Raw genomic sequence first — 24,713 nt, 5'->3', positions numbered from 1 at the left:
ACATCAATAAAATCTATTTTATCATTATTTTGAGTCACATTGTTGAAAGAATTTAGTCGTCTGTGTTCAAGCAGGATAATAGGTCTCCATTCATTGCATGTCGGGCTTTCTATTTCCTTGTCGGAGATGTTTTCTTTTTTAATTACATGATAGCTATTCTCCCTTAACTCACCAGTAAAGAATACCTTTGTCCATTTCAAATAACCCGTGGCAATAATAATATCCCTGTTCTCTGATTTACTGTGAAACTTTTTTAGGCAATTCATGCAACAATCAGACCAGATGACTTCTTTACTCGGCCTAATGGGGCCGGCCTTTATTTGTCAACCAACCAAAAACAATCAATCAATTAAAAACACAAACTGGAACTGGAACATGAAATCTTATATGCCTAACAGACATTGCTTCTCGTTCTTTGAGTTTACATATGGCTAAAGGGGAAAAAAACAACCGTAAACGGACGGCATGATTAGTGTTGCGTTCAAGGTCCCCCAAAAAAACGGGAGAAAAAAAAGGCAGAATATTCGATTTTTTTTTTTTTTCACAATCGAATCCCGTGCCATCGAACGAAGCTTCGAAGCTTCGAATTTTTTGGGTCAGCCCTAAATCCCACATGCAAGGGGCTAGCCATAAGGTTGTTGTTTTCAGCAAGTTGGCCTTGAATAGCTGATGTTGAGCTGTAGAGCTGTGTTACTTGTTATGACCTAAGGTGTATTTTAATAAACCTGCCTTTGGTTTAATTTATTCTTTCAAGCTTTATTCCTTCTCATCTTATCTGAGTTCTGTTGTATGTTTGTGCTCCATAGATTTAATTGCAAACTACAACTGTTTAGTAAGTTAAAGATGCGTTGCTGCTAACGACAGCTTGAAGTGGCGATGAGGTCTTAAGGTTTTTTTGGAAGGTCTTAAAAAAGTCTTAAAAAGGTATTGAAATTAGCCTCAGGATTCCTGCATATACCCTGATCAAGCAATTGTTCCAATCCATCTTGCTTGTTAACCTAAAAAATACACAAACATGTTTTTGTTAACCATGGCCCATAGCTAGGGTTAAATATTTATTATGGAATGATTCTCTTTCAGAATTTCTGTTCTGAAACCTAAATAAAGGACTATTTTATCACAAAATAGTGATTCAGTGCCATGGACAGCACCACCCCTGCAGACAGCCATCCCTGGTTATTCCTTTAGCCATCTAGTCACTCCTCACCTGGGAAACGTCATCCTTTGAGCTTCCCCCTTTTGAGCTGCCTCACCAGAGCAGCCTGCACTGTGCTCTTTCTATTGATAGTAAGGAAAAAATACAGCATGTAGCCTAACTATGAAATTTTGAGTAGAATGATCGAGTATTCCTGAAACAAAATTGCAGTGGAAACTCATCACATATTTACTGTTATTTATTCCTCACCTGGAAAGCATGGCTCTGAACAACCATGTTTTGGCCATGGCAGTCCCCAGAGGTGCTTCCTGCTCTTTCTATGTACAGAAATGGCAATATTAGTTACCATGTTACAATTACAGTATTACATACGACATAGCTAAATGCTCATCTTATTTTTCACATAACTAACACAACTAAACACACATGTTGGTAGAAGGAGACAGACAAACAAGATAGCTTGAAATCCTAGCTAGCATCCTAGCGAAATTGTATGATGGGATGCCTGTAGGACTACAACCCCGTTCCCATTAACAAGCGAGTAACTGCTACTAACTACTACACAGAACCACATCAAGTCAGAATGTAGCGTAAGGGGGTTGTTTAAAAGAAGCTGAGTAAATTCATATAACATAGGCGAGTAGGGAAAAAGTAGTAGACAATTTCTGTATTTTAACGAAAGTGCTAAACACATTACTGTGTCCACTAAGCCCATAGAAACCATCTGACACACAAAAAAATTATTTCATTTTTTTATCTGACACTATTTTTATTGCTATAGTTGTATTCCTTGACCCCGAAAATGTATGATTAGACACCAAAATTGTGATCCTAAGTGGCTTAGAAGCTGAGATAATGGTCGATATATAGGTTTTTATATGGCGACCAACTTCAAAATCCAAGATGGCCGCCATAATGTACTTGCAGGAAGTGGCGGGGGCGTAGCACCTGCCGCAGCAAGAGAACAAGCCGTCTGTGGTCAATTTGACTTGACAAGCGGACTTCATTACAAGCAGACTGGCTTTAAAAACAGGTGCCGTGCTGTATGTTCTCAAACCAGCCGCCGGCAATTTGACCGGCTGAGTTGCAGGTGAAACCATCAGCTGGGTTGAGTTGAGCCCAGACGGCCACTTCTCACTGCTGCAACTTTTCTCTGCAACATTCTAAAACGGTTACATCTCGTTGTGAATCTTTGGCCTGAACTGGCCTAAAGTGACCAGTCTTTTAATCGGTCCAGTGTTAAGCAGGAAGGCTGCAGCCAACAACCACAACCGCCCGAGTCCAATTAAATAAACAGTAAATGGTACACTTTACTGTTAACATTACAAACGAGACAGTTTTCTGTCACCATCATACTCCATCGTAATTCTTCTTTCCTTCCTCCTCATAATATCATTTGCTGTAATACTTTCCAATAAATGTCACTCACGGTGATCCATTATGGTTTTTATATCTGTCTTTAATATTTAAACAATATTGGTGTTTTGTATTTGAACAAGTGTTATTGAAGGTGATCCCTCAATAATACCAAGTATTTTTTACATGACCAGCCTTCAATGTACAATATTGTATTTTTTATACCTCCATGCTGGTGGTAGCCATGGCTAGAGGCACTATGTTTTCGGGTTGTCTGTCCCATTCTTGTGAACACAGTATCTCAAGACCGCCTCAAGGGAATTTCTTCAAATTTGGCACAAATGTCCACTTGGACTGAAGAATAAACTAATTAGAATTTTGTAGTCAAAGGTCAAGGTCAGTCTGACCTCACAAAATCTGTTTTTGTCCATATCTCAAGAATTCAAATTATGACAGAACTATACACTTTGATGACATTTTATATTCAAAAGGTTAAAGGTCAACTTCAATGTCACATCATAATATTCTGCATAAAACACTTTTCTGGCCATGACTCAAAGTCACATCCCAGGAATAGAAGTGGAGACATTTGGTCAGATACTGAACTGGTGACACTAATCTTTGGTGTCCACCCTGAAACAGTTTTCCTGATGGTGGTGCTATAGAAACTGTTAGTTATGAGAAATATAGAAAACATTTAAGCCGTACATGCTTAAATCTAAATGGCAAATTTTAACTTTCTTGTAAGGATTTCATAATAGTTTAATGAGCAGTTGAGTTTGTATTCATCTGAGTGTTTGGTGTGTGATTTGTTTCTCCAGTGTTGCTTTGTGACCATTTATCTTTTATCTCTGTACCCAGGAGAAGCGCTGACAGAGGAAGTAGACCTGCTGCTCCCTGAGAATGTGATTGTTGGATCTGCCCGAGCTTCAGTATCAGTGCTGGGTAAACCGAGGGATTGATTTGACTTCAGTTGCTCATTTGGCTTAGTGTGTTGGTATTTTGCCTTCTGTTTGATGGAGTGGAGATGAAGAGATAAAGGCAGATAAAGAAACATGGGGAGAGATGGGGTTGGGAGGATGACATGCAGCAAAGATTCTTGAGTGGTGTGTAACCCTGCAGGTGATACATCCAGTGTGTGGAGACGATTTTTGCTTGGTTTCTCATCCAGCCTCAGATCTCTAAAAACAAGGACAACCTCTTCAGAAAATCCTCTCAAGGTCACTTTAGTTGTGTTTTTGTGCAGGTGACATTTTGGGCCGAGCCATGAAGAACCTGGATGGGCTGCTGAAGATGCCGTATGGATGTGGGGAGCAGAACATGGTGCTCCTGGCCCCCAACATCTACATCCTCCAGTACCTGAGAAACTCACAGCAGCTGACCCCAGCCATCAAGGAAAAGGCCACCAACTTCATGACCAGTGGTGAGCCTCTGTTGGTTTTACATTGCTGTGAAAATTTAACAGACGTTTAGACTTTGGAAGACATAAAATGGCCCTTTTTGAAGTGAGAGAAAGAGAGTGGGCACTGGGCAGCAGAAAAATGACCCATAAAACAGTCGAATATCAGTTTTATTTTGAAGAAAGATGCCTCACCCTTCTGATTACCTCTGCGCATTACCTTCCCAACATTTACATATCAAGGTCACACAACAGTTATTTAGAGACCATAATCCCCACTCTGTTGCTGCTGCAGTGTGCAGTTCAGGGCTGTGCTACCCCACAATTCCTCACAGCCTCACTCCTGGAGTAGGAGACTAGTTTTGCCATGAGGAAAGCGGCCAGCACACCCAGTAAGGCAGAGACAGACTTGCTGAAGCAACTTGAATTCAGCCAGAACTAACCCGTTAACCCAGTGCCAGGGGTGATAGCGGGCTGGTGGCCAGCAGCAGCACAAGACCCCCCCCCCAACAAAAGGTTAAAATGGGTCTACAGTACGTGGGTCTCCAAGAGTTAATAATATGTGCTTATTTTGAAGGTGCACATTATTAGTAGGCACAGTGGTACAGTGGTTAGCATTGTCACCTCACAGGAAGAGGGTTCCTGGTATGACCTCTTGGGTTGGGGTTCAAACCTGGGGTGAGGGAGACCAGGTGGAGTTTGCATGTTCTCCCCGTGTCAGCATGGGTTTTCTCCGGGTACTCGAGCTTCCTCCCACAGTCAAATGTAGAGAACAAAAGGTTGAAAAGAGAAAGAATAGTGTTGCAGTGTTCAAAGGCCGGACATTGAAACTGTCCGTTGCAACCTTCTGTATGCAGAGAGTGGCTGGTAGTGGGCAGCGTATATGCGCTTAGGTCTGTCCTGCCTGTAATTTAGTGTAAAAAGTAGAATTTCATAATGATTGAAATCATGTTTCCTTTGTTATCCAGGCTACCAAAGACAGCTGAACTACAAACATTCTGATGGTGCTTACAGTGCTTTTGGATCAGGAGAGGGGAACACTTGGTGAGAACATGTGTTTGTGCCAAACCATGGTTTCCCACTGTGCATTTACAGCATTTGAAATACGCAAGATATATTAAGTGGTGTCATTTTGCTAAATACTGCACTCCTGTTAAAGTGGAACAGTAATATAATCTGTTTTCAGTGTTTCACCTTCTTAGACTGTGTTCACAATGTGGACTTAAGACAGTGATATAAGGACATAATGAAACTATATAAAACAGTGTGTGATGAGCTCGGGTGTCCCTCACTCTTTTGAGATTACTAATGTTCTCTTGTTTTTCCTCAGGCTCACTGCTTTTGTTCTGAGATCCTTTGTCAAAGCACAGTCCTTCATCTACATCGACCCGAGCAACACTGAACAGCCAAAGACTTGGCTGATCGGCAAACAGCAAAAAAATGGCTGTTTCCAAAAGTCAGGAAAACTCTTTCACAACAGAATGAAGGTAGGGGCAAAGTGCCTGATGGGTAGATGCTGTTACCAAATTTAAATCAGCATGTCTCTGTGCTGGTGATAGCCGTAGCTGGAGGCATTATGTCCGTCCATTCATCCCATAGTCGAGATACTTCATGAACGCCTTGAGGGAATCTCAACAAATTTGGCACAAACGTCCCCTTGGACTCAACCATGAGCTGATTAGATTTTGGTGGTCAAAGGTCAAGGTCACTGTGACCTCTATCTCACATTTTGAAAAAATCACGTCACCTTTTTTCACACTAATTGATTCATTTATTAAGAATCCAACAGCGCGACTTCACTCATGTTCACGACAAGGTGCTTAAGATGAGATCATTCATAACTGGTGCTTCCTCTCTACAGGGTGGTGTGTCTGATGAAGTGACTCTCAGTGCTTATATCACTGCTGCTTTCTTGGAGATGAATATGTCCGTAACGGTGAGTAGACCTGTCGCAGCACAATCATTCTCACACTGTGTTCTCACTTCTGACTGGATCATTGCAGCATCAGCATCTAGAATGACTTTATTTGCATTGCACATTGTGCACAGACATGTGCTGTGCAGCTCCTGAGACAATTTAATCATGCGCACACACACACACACACACACACACACACACACACACGCACCTGCCACACAGATAAATAATAATGTTGAAAAAGAGAGTATACAAAAAGTGACATAGCTACTTTTTGTACATTGAGCAAAATGCTGTTGCACATTATAAATACATTATTTCATGTAAGATACAGTTACTTCACATTTCCTCATATCGATTATTCAAGGTTAGTCCTGTGGTGTGGAGTGCTGTGATGATGTTGGGGGAGGGGGGACAGTGGTTTGTGGAGTTCAGTGATGCTGCTCTTGATCATGGAAGTGTGGGTCTTCAATGCCCTGTATCGTCTTCCAGATGGCAGCAGAGAGGAGAGATGGTGATAGGTGTGAGTTACATCCTCAGAATGCTGCTGGCTCTGCAGAGGCAGCGTGATCTGAACCAGCTTTATATTCTATATATAGATGATGTTTTTGCTTATTCTAGAATCCTGTCATGATGAAGAGCCTGTCTTGTCTCAGGGAGTCTATCAGTGACCTCAGCAACACCTACACTACAGCTCTGCTGGCGTACGTCTTCACCCTGGCAGGAGACATGGAGACCCGTGCTTACCTACTGAAGCACCTAGACACTGTTGCAATACAAGAAGGTGAGTCATCCTCGTGAAGGAAATCACTCTGGCTTCATTACTGTAATTGTAGCTCACCTTGTGGCTGGTTGTCTATTTTTAGGAGGTTTCCTCCACTGGTCTCAGAGAGCAACAGAAACATCAGCCTCTCTGTCTGTGGAGATCAGCTCCTATGTGCTGCTGGCCAAACTCAGTGCACCTCCTTCTGCTCAAGACCTTGAATACACCACCCGTATCGCCAGGTGGCTGATGGGTCAGCAGAACCATTATGGAGGCTTCTCCTCCACACAGGTACAGCTAAAACAGCATTCAACTAAACTTACATTTATGCTACCGAGGGCCAAGCTGCTCTACAGGTAAATGCTTTTTCTGTGCACGTCAGTCTTGAGGCTGTTTTCAGGTGGGAAATAAGTGGAGTGGCCCTTTCAACCGAAATCCGGAAACCTCAACATCCTCAGTAAGCTCCAGTATATCCAGATCTCTGCTGCTCGGCTACTCAACCACTCTCGCACCCGTGACCACATCCCCCCTGTTCTCTATAAGCTCCACTGGCTCCCCATCCCCCAAAGAATCCACTTCAGATTCATAACATACAAAGCCGTCAATAACCAGGCCCCACCCTACCTGTCTGAACTCCTCCATCGTCACACCCCCACACACCTTGTCTCTGCAGTATGTGGTTGCTGCCAGCGTCACTGTGTGTATTGAGTTTTGCCAAGTGATTATGCAGTAAGTTATGGAGGGTTTGGAAGCAAACAGACTATATTAACTAGTACTGAATTAATTAAGTGGATCATTTTAACTACAGGATTAATCGATTTGACTGATTAATTTGAATGTGAAATGTAAAAACACACACATTGCCTCTGGTGTAATGAGGTATTTATTTTTAATCATTTTTAAATAGATTGTACTTTGTTTTTTACACACTTTGTTTACGTACTTTGTTTTTTACACACCACGGAGCCGCGCGCAGACAGGGAAAAATATACCAGCCATGTAAAAATAGAGTTGAGCATTGCGGTGTCCATGTGGGCAAGTGTGCCTTCTGTGTTCAGTGGACCAACCTTAGTTGATTATAATGGTCATTGTCTGTTCCTGGCATGCTGTGCTGTGACACATCCATGTCCGTGTCCCATGTATTTTGTCCATAAGGAGGCAGGTTGAGGTGGATGGGTCACAGAACCCAGGACTTTCTCCCAGGAGGCTGGTGTTTGGAACGGTGTGAAACAAGGTGAACTTTGAGTTATATCAAGGTACATCATCGCCGTGTTTTTAAGCCTCCAGGCCAGCGACAGCTGTGGCCAGAGGCATTATGTTTTCGGATTGTCTGTCCACCCATCCAATTCTTGTGAAAGCGGGCTCAATAACGCCACGAGGGATTTCCTTCAAATTTGGCACAAATGTCCACTTTCACTCAACGATTGTTGGTGGTCTCACAAACATGTTTTTTGCCAAAAGTCAAGAATTCATACACTTATTATAACAAAATTTCACAGAAATGTCAAACAGTATAAAATGATGAAGTGATGGCATTTCATATCCAAAAGATCAAAGGTCACCTTCACTGTGACATCACAACATCCTGCAAAAACACTTTAACTGCCATAACTCAACGTCATATCTCAGGAACAGAAGGGGAGACATTGGTAAGATACTGAATTGGTGACTCTAATCTTGAAATTGTGCTGATTGTATAGATCTTCTGTGCTGTCGGAGAGAAGATGTGTGTGAAACAGTCAAGTTTTCGTAGACATTAATGTAAACTGTAAGTGCAACTTGACCGGTTCGTGGAGACATACAACCGCAGGGTGTTAATTGTAGTTCTTCCTAAACCTAACCAAAGTAACTCTACTTGCCCAAACCTAACCTTCAAAACTTAAACTTTAAGTCTGTAATGTCATTTGTGGTACAATTGCATGAGGATACGTCACAGTCTTGAATGAATTGCTCACCCTCCAGGCTTCAGGTTGGAATTCTACGCAGTTGCCCTTTGAATCAAAACTTTTGGCTGCAGTGCAGTAAATGGCAAATTGGAGTGTGAGTCAGTGGCACTGAATGATATGTGACTTAGACTTAGACTTTATTGTCCCCTTGAGGAAATTATTTTTCACAGCACCATCTCGATTCCCAATGTCCACCAGAGAACAGAACAAGACACACATTTTGAAACACACAGTAGAAAAACAGACAAACAAAACAGTGTCCACACTTAACATAGTCCACACTCTGGCCTGTTCAGCGAGGCCTTTTGTTCAGGGCCGCTATGACAGCAGGGATCAGGCTTTTCCCAAGGCGAGGCCTTCTGCACCTCAGTGCTCTGTATCTGCGTCCTGAGGGGAGAGGGGTGAGGTGGGTGTTTAGGGGATGTGTGATGTCCTGTTCTGTTGAGGTTGCAATACGTGTTATGGCCCTGTTATTTAAATCTGTTAGGTTTGGTGTGGGGAGACCAATTATTCTGGAAGACTAACGCCTTCGTTTTCGTTTGCAGTCTCAGACTGGAGTGATGCCATATGAAGGTTACTGGCATGATGTGTTTATAACTGTGTGTGTGATCTAGGACACCGTGGTGGCTCTTCAGGCTCTGGCTCTCTACTCCACTGTGGTGTTCAGCCCAGAGGGTTCAAGCACAGTGACAGTCCAGTCTCCCAGTGGCCAGCTAACATTTGATGTGAATCAGAACAATCGACTGCTCTACCAGGAGGAGGCGCTGCAGGATATGACAGGAAAGCATAGCCTGGAGGTGGAGGGCACTGCATGTGCTGCAGTACAGGTCAGTCACTGTGGCTCTTACTGTTTCTCTTCTGTGCACATGCATTTACCACCTCTGAGGCTGAGCTCAGGTCAGTAACTCTCATGTTTTGCTGGAAGAAGTTTTGGTACTTAGCCTCTACTCCATGCTTTTAAATGAACTCCCCTCACTGGTATTCAACACAAAGCAGGGTGGCTACCTGTGTACTACCTGTAAATGATATATTCTGTTTTGGCATATTCATGAATCCCAAATCAGAATACTTGAGTAACTAATCTCAGCATGAAGAAAAAATCTTGAAGAGGATATTTGTTAATCTTCCTGATGTGTCTGTTGTCCAGATTTCTCTTCACTATAACGTCCCGACTCCTACTGATGTCACAACCTTCAGTGTTGAAGTCGAACCAGAGGCCGACTGCACCAGTGAAAGACCCAAAATCACTCTGACACTAAAGTTCCTGTAAGTAATAAATTCACTAGTTATAGAAAAATACTGAAATGTTAAACAAACAGTCCTGTGCATCCAATAACAGATATACTGGAAAAGAGACCACGACCAACATGGTGATCCTGGATATCAAAATGCTGTCTGGATTTGTCCCAGACCAAGAGTCTCTGAAGAGAGTGAGTTATTACAGTAACTTTCACCTTTAGTAGACAGGAAATAGTTTTTATATGTTGTTGAAGAACCACCCAGCTGATTATTGATTCCTCACAGCTCAAAGGTGCCCTGCTGGTGGACCGTGTTGAGCAAACGGACGATCATGTTCTGGTGTACATACAGGAGGTGAGAGAAACACACAGTGAGGAACAATACATGATGCTCTCCAGATTTGTTACTGATCATGTGGTCTGTTTGTCCTCCAACAGTTAACAAAGGACATACCCATCAACCTCAGCTTGGAGCTCATACAGGAGGTTCTAGTGCAGAACCTGAAGCCAGCTGTGGTCAAGATCTACGACTACTACCAGCCAAGTACATCAGTCCTCTTTAAACCTCCTTTACAAAGACCACAGCACACACTGACAAAGTAGAGCTGTACAACAACCTGAAAGTCATCAGAATCCTAATATTGGTATTAATCACTTAATCGTCTAATTTCAAAGCTTTTGTCTGACGTCCTGTGGGACAGATTCCAGCACTTCAACACCTGAAAGAAGGACTAAAATGTCAACGTTGAGAGGCAGCAGTTTTGCTTAGAGGGGGAGATGTAGTATGTCAGACAGCCTCATAAACAAATTTAAAATTGTTGTGGTGGTGGGGGAGAGAGGGGGATTTGGGGGAAAGTTCAGTTTGTGGATGGCTGTGGGGTAAAAACTGTTCCCTAGTCTGGAGGTGCGACATTTCAGGGCCCTGTAGCGTGTTCCCGAGGGCATTAGTGTGAACAGGTGGTGAAAGGAGTGAGTTCTGTCTTTTACAATCCTGCAGGCTCTGAGTCTTTCTTATCATTGCAGGTTTCCTAGAAGAGTTTTTCTATACAGTTAGCTCCTAAATAAACATTTCTGTCTGTGTTGATTAGTTCAGTACAGCTTTTAATGACTTTGGGTTTGTCTGTGACAGGTGTTTTAGGTGAATTTTAGAGGACCACTGTGAGGTTTTAACTTGGTGATTATCTACAACAACCACAAAGAGAGTTTTGCAGTGTTTGATGGGGTTGTTTGTTTAGTCTCTGATTCTTGTTTTTCCTCCCAGGTGACCAGGCTGAGACAGAATACATCTACCCTTGTGCTCCAGGTAACAATCTGTAATAACATACTGCACGGGAACATTTGTACAATCCCATTAAAAGAACAGTTCATTCAGAAACAAAATAAACTGTATGTAGCTTCACCTCACCTACGCTCTCTATGATCACAGAAGACATTTTCTATCAAACAGCAATAAGGAGAGCAAAGCGCCAGAAAAATAAATCTGTATCAGTACAGACATATTTTGACAGGACCGAACAAAGGACGGCACAAAAGTTTGAAAACATTCAAAAAACATTATGAAAATTCATGTGTGGCATTAAGAATTCGTTACCCACACACGCACCACAGATTCCTTCACAGAGGGATCATCCAAAAATGCTTTGTTAAGGAATAGTTCAGCAAAAGTAGTCTGGATTTTCATGAGCCCACAAATGTATACAAGACACTTGGATGACGCTGCACGGGAATTTTCAGAAAGATTTTCAGACATTTTGTAATCTTCTTTGCTGTCTTTCATTCGGCCTTGATTCAAGTCCGCTCTCCTTCACGCATCAGAAAACTTTTTGTGGGACCACAGTGAGAGGTGGGAGGTGAGTACTATATTCAATTTATGCTGTTTCTGGGTGAGCTATTCCTTTAAACAATATGCGATTTCGGATTTCAAAGGTAAAACTGATGGTGTACAGTATATTGCGCGTGTTAGACTGCTCTAACAACCTAAATTAAAGTTGTAGAAAATGATAAGACCACATTATACTGATTTATAAACACTGGTTAATTTGTTAAATATTGAAAAATACTATTATTTATTAAACTCATGTACAACGTTTGTACCCTGTTCAATTCAATGAAACAAAATATATTTGAATTCAGTCACCAAACGTCTGTTGAATACTCTATTGATGTTCTTTCATTTGCAGTTTGAAGAGTGATGTGAGGTTTCCACTGAGAACTGTGACCCCCGTTGACTGCACCATAATTGAACAGGACTTGGACTTTAAGATTTGATTGAAGATAAATGTGACTGCAGAAACATACTGAATGTTCGTGTTTGTGTGTGCACAAACTTGAGAACACAGCTCACATAAAAACCTGTTTCTTTCCTGACTCATCTTTCTCCTCGTGTGTTGCAGTGATTTCATAGAACAGCAGCCATGACTGATCTTTATTTATTTATCACATTTTCATTTATTTATTACACTCATAGGGGAGGGTTTTCCTCCACAGTATCTCCAGTTGAGGTCAGTGTCTCTCAGCACTGTGTTTCACATAAAATAGACATAAAACATAAAACAGACAAGACCATGTCATATAAAAGACATTTAAAAACAGTTTAAAATGAGGATTAACTGATTAGCAAAAGCCTAAAAAATGTAAAATGAAATAAATCACTAAAAGTCATAAGATTACAGAATTGTAAAAACAAATTCATAAAATCAAGTAAAATACAACATTTTAGGGGAGCCGCAGCAATGTGAAGTGTAATAAGAGTTTCACACCTGTGCTCGGACAGTCAAAGCTTGTTCAAGTGAATAGATACACTTTGAGCTGTTTCTGGGAACCTCCAACAAACCAGCAGCAGATGATCTCAGTGTTCTTGGAGGCAAATAGTTAAAGGGATAGTGCACCCAAAAATGAAAATTCAGCCATTATCTACTCACCCATATGCCGATGGAGACTCAGGTGAAGTTTTAGAGTCCTCACAACACTTGCGGAGATTGCATCTCTGGGCAATCTCACGTGTGCCCGCTTGTGCGAGACCGTGAAACATGGGCACCGTGTTCATGTGTGTTCACGTGCTTTCGCTGGTCTTGCACACACACGTGAATGCGGTGCCCATGTCTCAGGGTCTCGCACAAGCGGGCACACGTGAGATTGCCCAGAGAGGCAGTTAGAGCTGCAGGCTACAATGAGGCTACAAACAGAGTTGAAATGATGTTTTTCCAAACAACTTTTTATGTCGGGGCTTCAGGACACTTGGATCACTACGGACGAGCAGTATGGAGATATTTTGTGCTTTCAATTATGTGTTTTTGGACGTTTGAATCTGGGGCGCCATCAGCCTCCATTAGGTGGAGTTGTGTTGCTACCTCCTCTCCCCTTGGATCTCCGCAAGTTTTGTGAGGACTCTAAAACTTCACCTGAGCCTCCATCGGCATGTGGGTGAGTAGATAATGGCTGAATTTTCATTTTTGTGTGTGTGTGTGTGTGTGTGTATGTGTTGTTGAAGGGAGAAAAAAAAGTCAAATTGCGGCATTGTACCAACATTGTGCATTTATTTTGAAAGTGACTGTATGCAAACTGTACATTTCCTGTGAAAACAGGAAAACAGACAATACATGTAACAGGCTGAGCTTGATACAGAGTCCCAGAACATTACCATCCAACACACCCAGGGTACCTTGCACGTCATAAAGTCCATGACCAAATGTTGATATGTGACGAGGTCGGAGTAAGCATGAGTGCACCCTATAAGGTTTATTTTCACATATGGAGGGAAGTCAGATTCGACCTCTGAGGACCGTGAGAGGTCAAATCCGCAATGGACAGGGCCTGAGGTGGACCCACCTGAAGGCCCTTAATGTGTCAGTTGACACTATGCTAATGACACTAATGTTTTATGCGTACTGATCAAACAGAAGTTCAGACTCTCTCGTAAGAAGAGTGTTGCAATTAGAGTCTCTGATCTGATCAAACAAACCTTTTCTGACCCATGGCCCGAGGTTCTCTCGTAGCAAATACACATTACTCACTTTGTGTGTTTAAACATGCTGTTAATTATTACAATAAGAGAAAGTGGTGCAAACTTGGGTTCTTTTCTTGCACCAAAGCCAACAACTAAACAAAGTGCATGGGGTTATGCCGTGAATGCTAACGCCCCCGTTGAGTGGGAGTACTGAAGAGTCACTCAGTGTTCTTTAACAGCTGATTCTATCACCACAACACGAGACAAACAACACCTCCCTTACCTTTATCATCATCTTTATTCTATATATGGCTTCAGTTTTGGTCTGATAGGCCTGTTACAGATGGTTTAGGTGTCACTGTCACATCATAGCTACTAGAACTGAGGTGCAACAAGTACAGACATTTACATATAAATATTTTAACCTCATAGTGTCTATCCTCTGCAGCTCCAGCTGCTTTGATTCACTGCATGCACCTCCTCTGCTTGAAAAGCATTCAGGTTTATTTAAAAGCACATTATCTGAAGTGCAGTGCCTCAGAATCATAATCAGAAAACCTTTATTGTCCCTTGCAAGAAGCAATGGAATTTCGTCTTTGACGTGCTCACAAATGCACATAGAATAAAAACACAAGTTAAAACACAGTTTAAACATAGAACATCAATGAAGAATAAATACAGTGAGGACATTAAAAGATTTCATTGTGAGTTGTTGATGATGTTGATGCCGGATAAAATGAATGATTTTTTTGACTAAGTTTGTTCTTGCTCGAGGGACCCTGTATCTACGGCCTGAAGGAAGGAGTTGAAATGAGTTGTGGAGCGGATGTGAAGGGTCGTGTATGATGGTGGTGGCTTTCCATCTGACTGCTTGAGTGTGGAGGTCTGAGAGAGAGGACTGTGTGATGCCTGTTATTTTACTTGCATGTTTGATGACCCATGATGTGCCTCAGTTGTCTAAAGTCTTCTGTCAGTACAGATAGTTTGGTTCCATTGTTGCATCATTCTTAACAGTAAGACCCTTTCTTACTGTGTTGTAACTCCTGACCAGAATTTGAGGACTTTATCAGTCCACAAATGTTTACCTATCGGAAAAATTGTCTACTTTGGCCCTAGTAATCAGGTTAAGAACTGTTTGCATGGCGAAATCAAACAACCCACGCTGAGTAAAGGTCAATGTAGCAGAACTCAGCTTACAGTAACAATGATTCGTCCAAATTATTTATGGAAACAGTTCACTACAGCCCCCTTACATACATAGCACAGTCACCATAGAAGGAATGAGCAGGACAAAAAGATGTTGTAAAACGAGATATAAAGCACAACATTTGATCACAATATCATAAACTAGTACTAGAACACTCACACTTTTGTTGACATTAATATATTCAGGTTTATGCAAACTGAATAAAGCAGAGAGTGGACAAAATGTAGACTCCATATTATAAATGACTTGAAAGAATTTTGATTTTTTGTCAAACATTTAATCAGTTTTAACCTGGATTCTGTAGGAAAATGTAATTTTCACATTTTAGTTTTTATAGTTGGAATGACAAACCTTTTTAACCTTTCCTGATTAAACTTTTAAAATTGCTTTCAGCCTTAAAAACTGTATAAACCCTGTAAAACAGACATCCCATGGACAGCCGCAGGAGGTTGTTTTTTGCATGATTCTGTTTAAACAGATATAAAATAAAAACCATATCCGCATGAGCATTCATTCTTTAGCAGCAGAAAGCTGAAGCTTCCATCTTAGCCGTCATCACATCATTGCCTTACGTTACCTTAACTTGGGTGTGGTGCAAACGTGGTAATCCAACTTAATTACGCTGGTACTTCCCCGTAATGGTCCTCTGTACATTTATGTCGATCTATAATAAAAACCATAATAGCTAGGGCGTTGATTCTTTTTGTAGCAGAAAGCTTAGGCTTCTGTCTTCCCGTCATTACATTGCCCACTAATGATGACGTCAATGCACACGTTACTTGTGGTGCAACATCAGACAAAAACGTGCAGCGTCGCTAGAAGAATGAATGATAAAATCAGCACACCTTTTCACTCTGCATGTAAAAATGAGCATATCTCTAAATCTAAATAATGTACGTAGTTCAAATAACTCATGGCATGTTAGTAAATATTTTGTTTATGTTTAAATATTTTAAAACATTTTGGATAAAAATGTTTTGTGTTTTTATTTTGTAGAATCAAATGAAAACACGTCCATTTTTTAAAAATGTATTTACTTTTTAATGACTCAATTTCAATACTTTTTTATAAGTTATTATAATTACTTGACTCCCATAACCTTTTAGCTTAGGTTGTACAGATTTTGGGGATATAAAGCATTTGAATATACTCAAAAGAAATGAAAATCAAAAATACCAATGTATGCACTGGCGTACTGTTTCTGTCGCAGAGTTCAAAGGATTAAACACCCTGAAGTCTTTAAATGATTGACTCATAGGATACCTGGAAATCAAACAAAGGGGTTGCATCACAAGTGTGTGTGTGTGTATGTGTTGGGAGGGGGGGGTGCAGCGGGGGCAGGTTTCTCAGTCAGAGGCTATTTAACAGTTGCTGACTCAGGGCTCAGCACACATCTCAGTCAGTCATGGGTCGTCCTGGGATTCAGATGTGGACATGGACACTTTGTGTCGTCTTGAGCTGGGCGGGCCTGGGTCAAGCCGTGGCAGGACCGTAAGTTTTTCTGTAATCTTGAGCTATTAGTGTTTGGTTGAATTATTTAAACATGAATGATGGGAAAAGATTTTTTACTCTGCAATCCTCAGTGTTGGAAATTCTTTCGTATCAGATCCAGTAAGATTTTTACTGTATGTTTCTGTGGCTGCAGGCAGTACATGGTGGCCATCCCTGCAGTTCTTGAAGCCGGAGCTGAGACTAAGTTCTGTGCAAGTCTCCTGCAGCCCAACGAGACCCTGGTCATGACCGTTACTCTGATGTCCCAAGAGGCAAACACGACCCTCCTCAAGCAGACGTCCAGTCAAGAATTTCATCTCTGCACTGACTTTCAGGTCAGCTCTCCAGATTTGATTAATTTACTCATCTCCAGGGCTGAAAATATGCAACAATTTTTAAGTAGGAGAACCTTAATGGGATTTCGTAGCACATACTGTAACACACACACACACACACACACACACACACACACACACACACACACACACACACACACACACACAGTGGTTCAAAGTGCAGAGTCACAGGTCCATAGTGTACATTTGTGATATTAGGTTTTTAACAAATCAAGGGCAAACAGATCAAGTTAAATATCCATTCATTATTTTTTCAGTATGAGGTAATGGTTCTCTCTGTGTCTATAAAATATCTTTCTGTCACAGGTTCCTTTAGTACAGGAACAAACGGTACAGATGTTCGAGGTGGACGTACATGGCGACACATTTCACTCAAGAGAATTCAGGAAAGTCATGATCAAAGTCCATAAACCAATGACATTCGTCCAAACAGACAAACCACTCTACCTCCCTGGACAAACAGGTAACCTTGAGCTAAGGATCTATAATGTTGTAGGGTTACGCAATATGGTACAGTGGGCAGATTCCCCCTTTACAGATAAATGCAAATGTGTGTGCAGCATGGGGGGAGAAAATTTACAGCATCATCATATCTTTTAGAAGGACATTTTCAGAATTTAAAGATAAAGCACTGTGGGCCCAAATGTTTGTCTGTCACCTTTTACTAAGCTCAGCTCTGGATAACCAACATTAGCTGTAGCAGGTAGAGTGAATGTCAGCAGGCAGTTATGGGTTAAAATCACAGAAATCCAGAAACAATACGTTAGTGTGGAAAAGTATCATGATTAAAAATGCCAGCATATTTGAAAAGAAAAAAATGAAGTTGACATATATCAAATTTCCACATCCCCAGAGTCATTCTGTGACTCCCAACACACAGTGTCCCTGCAGGTGGTGGGCCCACATGGTGCCGGCTCCATGTTAATTATTCAGGCTGAGCCCGACCATGCTCCATGGCCCAAGGCCCCTTCCCCCTCCCCTAGGTCTGGCTCCGGGCCCATACTGGGCAGGGACTCATGGTCCAAATATGCCAAGTCATCAAGGTCTTCTTGAATCGCTCTTACTCTGGCCACTCCCTTGGACCATTTGCCTTGGGAGACCCTACCAGGGGCTATTAGCCCCGTAAAACACAGCTCCCGGGATCACGGGGATGGGGGCGCAAACCCCACCACCACGTTAAAGTGGCAATTCTCAGAGGAGTCTGAGGCCATGGTTCTCTGCCAGAAAACAGTGGACTGCCCCCTCTGGGTTGGGAATGAGTTACGGCCCCAAGCAAGGGAGTTTAAGTATCTTAGGGTCTTGTTCACGAGTGAAGGTAGAATGGAGCGTGAGTTGGATCCGTGGTTTCTCACAGCTTCTGCAGTGATGTGGGCACTGCACTGGACCATCATGGTGAAGAGGGAGCTGAGCCAGAAGGCAAAGCTTTCGATTTACTTGTCCATCTACGTCCCAACCCTCACCTATGGTCATGAGCTCTGGGTAGTGACTGAAAGAATGAGATCGCAGATACAGTTGCAGAAATGAGTTTCCTCTCCGTCTGGGCTAAGCCTTAAAGATAGGGTGAGGAGCTCGGACATCCGGAGGGAGCTCAGAATAGAGCCACTGCTCCTTTGTGTTGAAAGGGGTAAGTTTAGGTAGTTCGGGCATCTGATCAGGATCCTCCTGGGTGCCTGCTGTTAGAGGTGTTCTGGGCACGTCCCACTGGTCGGAGGCCCCGGGGCAGACCCAGAACAGACTGGAGGGATTATATATCTCATCTGGCCTGGGAACGCCTTGGGGTCCCCCAGGAGGAGCTGGAAAGCGTAACTAGGGAGAGGGACGTCTGGGGTACTTACTGTACTTCTGCCCCCCTGCCACAGATGAAAATGGATGAAAGATGGATATATACATTTTCTGTGGTTTTCCTGCTGCACCCCTTAGACAGATAGATTGGATTTTTTGCAGTGGGGTACTTACTTACTATAGTAAGTGTGTTACATACAGTAGATGTCAGTTGGCACGCCCCCAGTTTGGAGAAGCAGGCTGGAGTCTGACAGGAAAGCTAAGCAATGTACTGCTATGGAGGGGTCAGCCACAAAACATATTAAGCCACCTAAAAAATCAATATCAGTTCAAGTGTACACTTTATTGAGAGTATTTTCACAGCTTTACCTTTCTGTCAGACAGCTGGTTGAGCAGGGGAGCAGTTAGCAGCTTCAGTTCCACATCTATGCTCTCGTCAAAGCCACCAGCCTCCATTGACATTAACACTAATTTTAGCTCACTGAACACAGGAGCTGCTGGTCTACTGTCCACCATTTTAGAGACATTCAAAGCTGTGAACACATTACTCGATGCTAATTGCTAATTATGCACACTAAGCTGTAAAGTTTCCTTCTCAGGATATTGAACTCTTTTTAATTTCACAGTAGACAACAGTGGTAATAATGTAAATGTCAACAGTATATTAAAATGCTGGGCATGTTGATAATTTATCATGTAAATTTACTAGCTTGTCAAGATGTTGAACAGTGCTGTTTAGTGAAAGTCTAATGAAATCTCTCTGTATTTTTCTCAGTGAATTTCAGAGTAGTCACACTGGACACCAAGTTCAGACCTGCCAATCAGCTGGTGAGTGTTTGAACAGTCTCTCTTTAGATCTCATTCATGAAGCACAGAATTTGTGATAGCGTTTGGTAATGGTGAAGTTATGTAATAAAGTAATCAACATAGATGTGCTCTTTAAAGGTGAAGTCTATAAGATTTAGGGGGATTTGGTGGCATCTAGCAGAGAATTACAGATTGCAACCAGCTAAAACTTCTCCTGGTTAGGATTCCTTCAGTGTTCATTGTTCAGGAGGTTTTTACCAGGAGCTGAATTATCCACAGAGGTCTCTTCTTCTCCAAAACAAACAGACCAGGTGATTTAAACCACCAGAAACACTGAATAAAGCAGTTTCATGTTACAAACACAAAAATGTTACTCGGGCGTTGCTCACTGCAGTTGGGCTTCTTACTGCAGTGGCTGACGCAAAAACGCAAATGGCCCTCTGTGGAGCCAGTGTTTGTTTGTCTGTTCTGGGCTACTGTAGAAACATGGCAGTGCAACATGGTGATCTCTTCAAACAAAGACCTGCTCCCAATGTAGATATAAATGGCTCATTCTAAGGTGAGGAGTACACAACGATTTTGATTTTCAGGTGATTATACACTAAAAAGAACATACTTATTATATGATATTATACTTCTGCTAATATATCCCCCTAAATTCTACACACTGGACCTCGAGGCAGAGCGATAATTCTATTGAATCAGCTCCTGGTGAAGCTTTGAGGACAGGCATTTTTTTATATTAATGTGTCTTACACGTTTCGTATCATTACCCTGAACTCATTAGGACACTGCATAATGAAAACAATACATACCAGCTTGTCTTTTAACAAATCTCTCTTCTTTTTTCAGTACAATATCATCGAAATTGAGGTAAGACTCACAGGAAACTGTCCACACATTAACACACACCATTCACTGGAGATATATGTTTTGGCCATAACTCAAGAATTAGGCTAATTATTATTTATTAATTATTAGAATTTCACACAAATATCTAATAATGATGGAGTGATAACATTTTATATCCAAAAGGTCAAAGGTCAGCTGAACTGTGACATCATAATGTTCTGCTAAAACTCATTTCTGGCCATTATTCAGCGTCATATCTCAGGAACAGAAGGGGAGACATTTGGTCAGATACTGAATTGGTGACTCTAATCTTGAAACTGTGCTGATTGTAAAGATCTTCTGTGTCTGAAGCATCCATGTTTTCACTGACACGTATATAAACTGTAACTTGACTGGTAACTGACCGCATGGCAGTAAGGCTAGTTGTTAAGGGAGTCTGGTAGGTTTGACGAAGCACTGATGGGTAACTTAAGCTGTTCGCAGCTTTCCCGTTAAAAAGGGCTGCGTTCTGTGAGATAAAAGTAGTAGAAATTAGCGTACACCTTAACAGATATTGAATTTTTAAAGGCGGGACTCTTTTAGGTGGCTAAAATATGTTTTGTTACTGCATCCTTCATCAACTGTAAATTGTTTAGCTTCCGTAGCAGTACTCTCTGTCTGCTTCTCTAAACTGGGCGCTTGCCGACCAACATCTGTTGTATGTAATACTTTTACCCAGTACAATGCAACTTCAGACTATCCCTTTAAGATTCTTTGTCAAACAACATTATACTCATAATGTGTAGTAAGATTTTACTCCAAACCATGTCCCAAAAAGAGAAAAAGAAACATGCTTTTCCTGTGTTCACATCAGGTTCATATTTTTGTCATAAAAAGCTGTTGTTCTTGTTAACTTTATTTAACAGGATCCCAACAACAACAGGATTGGACAGTGGCTGAATGAAACATCCGATAGTAAGATATTGCAGCTCTCTTACGCCTTAAACTCCGAGGCCCCTGAAGGAACCTTCCACGTAATTGTCACCATTGGGTTAGAGAAGATACGTCACAACTTTAAGGTGGAGAAATATGGTAAGCTATATTTTTTTTGTTTTTTTTTACTTTCCATTTATTTCAGTTTGTACTGAAGCAAGGATGCCAACCATTGTATTTTGTCCCCAGTTTTGCCTAAATTTGACGTCAAAATAGACGCACCTGGTGAAGTCAGTATTGATCAGGAAGAAATCAAAGCTGAAGTATGTGCGATGTAAGTAAAAGTTCTGTCACTCATTACAAGCTTAAACAATCTGAAATAGGCCCCTTTCAACAACACTGTGTTTTCTGTCTATGTCCATCTAATTAGGTATACATACGGACAACCTGTGCCTGGTGATGTCAGCGTTGAGGTGTGCCGACCTCTCAGTCGCTATGGTCATAGGTCTTTCATCTCCCTTGACAATCCAGAGGGAGTGCCTGATGTAAAGGCCCCGTGCTATAACGAGATAAAGCAGGTACAGCAACATCTCTGCTGAGACAAGGTGCATATCAGGTTAGACCTCACATATCCTCCAACAGAATCTACACCCAGTGGTGTAGTGACAGCTGATGAGGTGGCTGTACTACTAGGTAGATGGGTAGGTTGCCCAAGAGGAAGTAGGCACACTCTCCCATATATTCGAGTGGCTTTTTGGCTGATAGGTGGGTATATTGTAAACGGCCAAAAGAGGTGGGTATACCCTGTATACCTGCCTATATTCTTCACTTCACCACTGTGTGCAATGCGTTTTCATCCCAACCCAGCAAAAATCGCTGCCTGCTCAGTGCCGTTCACATCTACATATAACGTACTAGGTATCCTTCTGCGTTTCTTCTGCGACAGCGTGTCCATTCACGCCACTGTGTCTTTTCATAAAACACTTCCTTTTTCACAGGAAATGAACAGTTTCTACTCGTTAGATGCAAACAGTCTTCGTATTTACATTTATTTCCTTTTGCAACAAAAGCAAGTGGTTAGGTGTAGAAAAAAACTTCATGGTTTGGCTCTACATTCATACAAGAAGTGAACACCAGACTCCCGAGTGAAAGTCCAGGTTTGTTGGAGGCATCCACCACCCCTTCTGCCCACTCCATAGGTCCAGCTACTTACAGTATGTTACATTGTTACCAGCAGCGTTTCAAACTGACACCACTGAACTGCGTATCATACAGTCGTTACAGGTGTCATCCAGCCACGTTAGGCTGGGCTATACTGCATGCATTAGCAGCACATGTGCGTCACGGAACCTGTTTTTTTTCCAGGGTCCTTGTTACACAGTAGAGCGGCCATACTGTCTATATTAGCAGGGCATGTGCATCAGGGAAACTTGTTTTGTCAAGTGCACATGTTTGGTTAGAGCAGCCACACTGTTTGCGTGAGCAGGGCGTGTGCGTCACCGAACATCTTTTGTTTGGTGCTCGTGTTAACAGGTCAGAGCAGCCACAGAGATTCGGAGGCTCGCTGATTTTTTCTCAGTGACACGCAGTTCTCAGCAAAAATAGACAATGAAAGTACTCTTTTGATAATCATATTGACATTATACCACCTTAGATCACTCACTGACATGAAGAAATATAAATACCTCTGTTTTACTTTCCTGTTTCTGTTTCAAAATAAAGGCGCTCTAACAACGTCTCTGTGGACAGAATCCCTTCGTTCGTTGAGGCTTTTTAATGTGAAATATTTGCATGATCGTGTTGTTGACAATACAGTGGCAGGTACAGCGTTAGTGCAGCCTTATAAATGAGTGGAGTACAGCTTTTAGTTGTGGAAATACAGTAGTGCTAAGGCAACAACACTGTGTGGACACCGCAAGTTTGCAAGCCGCAGCAGTTTGGTGAGGCTGCTGTAACATGCTTCTCACGTTATGCAGTGTACTCCAGGCCTTATTTACTGATGCTGCCCGTCCATTTATCATACTGCTGCAACAGGTGCCGTCCAGCTGACCTGAGACCTATCAGAAAACCACGAAAGGTTCCATCCTGCTATGTTATAAACTGATCCCACCTGGCGATGTATCATACCGCCATGAAAGGTGGCTTTTGCTGTAGGTATCTGACACAGAAATCACTGACAGAGCGACAATATTTGAAAACTTGTGGATGAGAACGGGCTGGATGAAACCAGTGCATTTGTCTCATTCGTAATGATCCTTCTTAGAATAACCCAAATGATTTGAGAAGTAGCTGGCACTCAGGTATTTTCACATTATCTAATATGGCCCCCATTTAAAACAGTTTGGACCCCTCTGGCCTCAACTGTACATGTGTAAATTAAAGTTGGTGAAAACAAACATATGCGTGTTAAATGTGTTTTCATAACTTTAGAACTGAAAAGCTGAACAAATGTACAGAGTCCAAAGTTTTGTGCCCAGTTTATAGTTTGAATGACACTTTAAAGTGAATATATTGTAGAGTAATAAGGGTAGAACATGGGAGAACTTTATTTTACATTTTCATTCTGTTTAATTTTACCTTATCTCTATTTTATTGTGTTTTCTAGACGGACAAGAAAGGCTGTGCCACTTTTACCTTCCCGATGTCAACTTTCACAAAACGTGCACAGAAGGTGCTGCGAGATTCACTGACGTTCAGCGCCAAAGTGGAAGAGGAGGGGACAGGCAAGTCTTATAACTTTTTGTATTCTATTAATATTTTAAAAAGAGTATATTAAGAGAATTACAATGTGGCGTATTGAAACAATAGCTTCTTTGCATGTGACGTCATACATTGGTGCACTGTCCAGATGGAGGGCAGGCAACTGGAGGCTGATGATGATTTGTGCTGTAATAACTTGGTTAGGTTCATTTTGTCTACTCAGTTAAATAGTATAGAGGTTTTCATGTCGCAGTTTGGTCAGTGTACTTTCAAATCTTCATATTGCACACTAGGTGTCCTGGGTGTGTCTGTTATTGACATTCTGGGACTTCCTGTCAATTAATACCATTTACATACAGCGTGTCTTTCCAAAATACACATCCGGTTTTACAGGAAATGTACAGTTTCTGTTCATTAGATGCTTTTTTTTTTTTTTTTCAGAATAAACACACATGGTTAGGTTCAGAAAAAAACATCATGGTTAGGCTCTATATATGGAAGGTGAACATTGGCCTCCTGTGTCCACAGCAGGGCAGATAAAAGAAGTTTACCCGTTGGAGGTGAGCTGTTTGCAGAGATGCAGTAAGAGCCTGTTGTCTGCAGCTCTTCATCATCATCAGCATCTCACTGTGGCTGTTTCTGATTTCACTTTCCTCCCTGCTGTATTATTGGACTTGTCTTAATTAAAGAAAAGCCGCTAATGACGTTTTGCTTATTCTGTAATAAACATATTTTAATTCCTCTAGAGTCTTAAGAATAAAAGTCCCCTGATATTTTGTTTTGTAAAAACTTGTAGTGTGAAGAAGAAAAATAAGGAAATGTTGAGTTTTCGAGCAGCAACTTCACGCAACTTCTAATCCGGCTGATAGCGAACATGAATCAAT

At 41.7% G+C, this 24,713-nt stretch overlaps 3 protein-coding genes across 5 annotated transcripts in view; 2 read left to right on the top strand and 1 right to left on the bottom strand.

Moving 5' to 3' along the window:
• The window catches only part of LOC126403977 (alpha-2-macroglobulin-like), a 54,092-nt gene extending 41,949 nt beyond the window's left edge, over positions 1-12,143 (top strand). The window contains exons 23-37 of one of the 2 annotated variants that reach the window (XM_050066893.1): positions 3,374-3,457; positions 3,759-3,935; positions 4,880-4,955; positions 5,242-5,398; positions 5,773-5,847; positions 6,451-6,613; positions 6,696-6,883; positions 9,153-9,365; positions 9,686-9,804; positions 9,878-9,968; positions 10,063-10,131; positions 10,215-10,320; positions 11,038-11,079; positions 11,570-11,626; positions 11,957-12,143. In XM_050066893.1, coding sequence (XP_049922850.1) covers positions 3,374-3,457; positions 3,759-3,935; positions 4,880-4,955; positions 5,242-5,398; positions 5,773-5,847; positions 6,451-6,613; positions 6,696-6,883; positions 9,153-9,365; positions 9,686-9,804; positions 9,878-9,968; positions 10,063-10,131; positions 10,215-10,320; positions 11,038-11,079; positions 11,570-11,616 — 1,607 coding nt within the window. In that variant the 3' untranslated portion in view covers positions 11,617-11,626; positions 11,957-12,143. The remainder of the gene's footprint in view (positions 1-3,373; positions 3,458-3,758; positions 3,936-4,879; positions 4,956-5,241; positions 5,399-5,772; positions 5,848-6,450; positions 6,614-6,695; positions 6,884-9,152; positions 9,366-9,685; positions 9,805-9,877; positions 9,969-10,062; positions 10,132-10,214; positions 10,321-11,037; positions 11,080-11,569; positions 11,627-11,956) is intronic. The other variant, XM_050066901.1, reaches the window with a different exon arrangement.
• The window catches only part of LOC126403996 (gem-associated protein 4-like), a 173,259-nt gene that overhangs the window by 3,234 nt on the left and 145,312 nt on the right, over positions 1-24,713 (bottom strand). The window contains exon 7 of one of the 2 annotated variants that reach the window (XR_007571387.1): positions 19,393-19,888. The exons of the other annotated variant lie outside the window; for it this stretch is intronic. The gene's annotated coding sequence lies outside the window, so the exon portion shown is untranslated. Of the gene's footprint in view, positions 1-19,392; positions 19,889-24,713 lie in introns of those variants that run through there. 2 annotated transcript variants of the gene reach the window in all.
• LOC126403988 (alpha-2-macroglobulin-like) overlaps positions 16,270-24,713 on the top strand; it is a 28,283-nt gene continuing 19,839 nt past the window's right edge. The window contains exons 1-9 of the mRNA XM_050066914.1: positions 16,270-16,420; positions 16,575-16,755; positions 17,083-17,239; positions 19,334-19,386; positions 20,218-20,238; positions 21,123-21,288; positions 21,379-21,463; positions 21,560-21,707; positions 23,735-23,852. Coding sequence (XP_049922871.1) covers positions 16,335-16,420; positions 16,575-16,755; positions 17,083-17,239; positions 19,334-19,386; positions 20,218-20,238; positions 21,123-21,288; positions 21,379-21,463; positions 21,560-21,707; positions 23,735-23,852 — 1,015 coding nt within the window. The 5' untranslated portion in view covers positions 16,270-16,334. The remainder of the gene's footprint in view (positions 16,421-16,574; positions 16,756-17,082; positions 17,240-19,333; positions 19,387-20,217; positions 20,239-21,122; positions 21,289-21,378; positions 21,464-21,559; positions 21,708-23,734; positions 23,853-24,713) is intronic.

This window comes from Epinephelus moara, chromosome 2 (assembly GCF_006386435.1).
Source record: "Epinephelus moara isolate mb chromosome 2, YSFRI_EMoa_1.0, whole genome shotgun sequence".
Taxonomy (NCBI): domain Eukaryota; kingdom Metazoa; phylum Chordata; class Actinopteri; order Perciformes; family Serranidae; genus Epinephelus; species Epinephelus moara.
The sequence above is the reverse complement of the archived record's forward strand: the minus strand, read 5'-3'. Positions and strand labels throughout refer to the sequence as shown.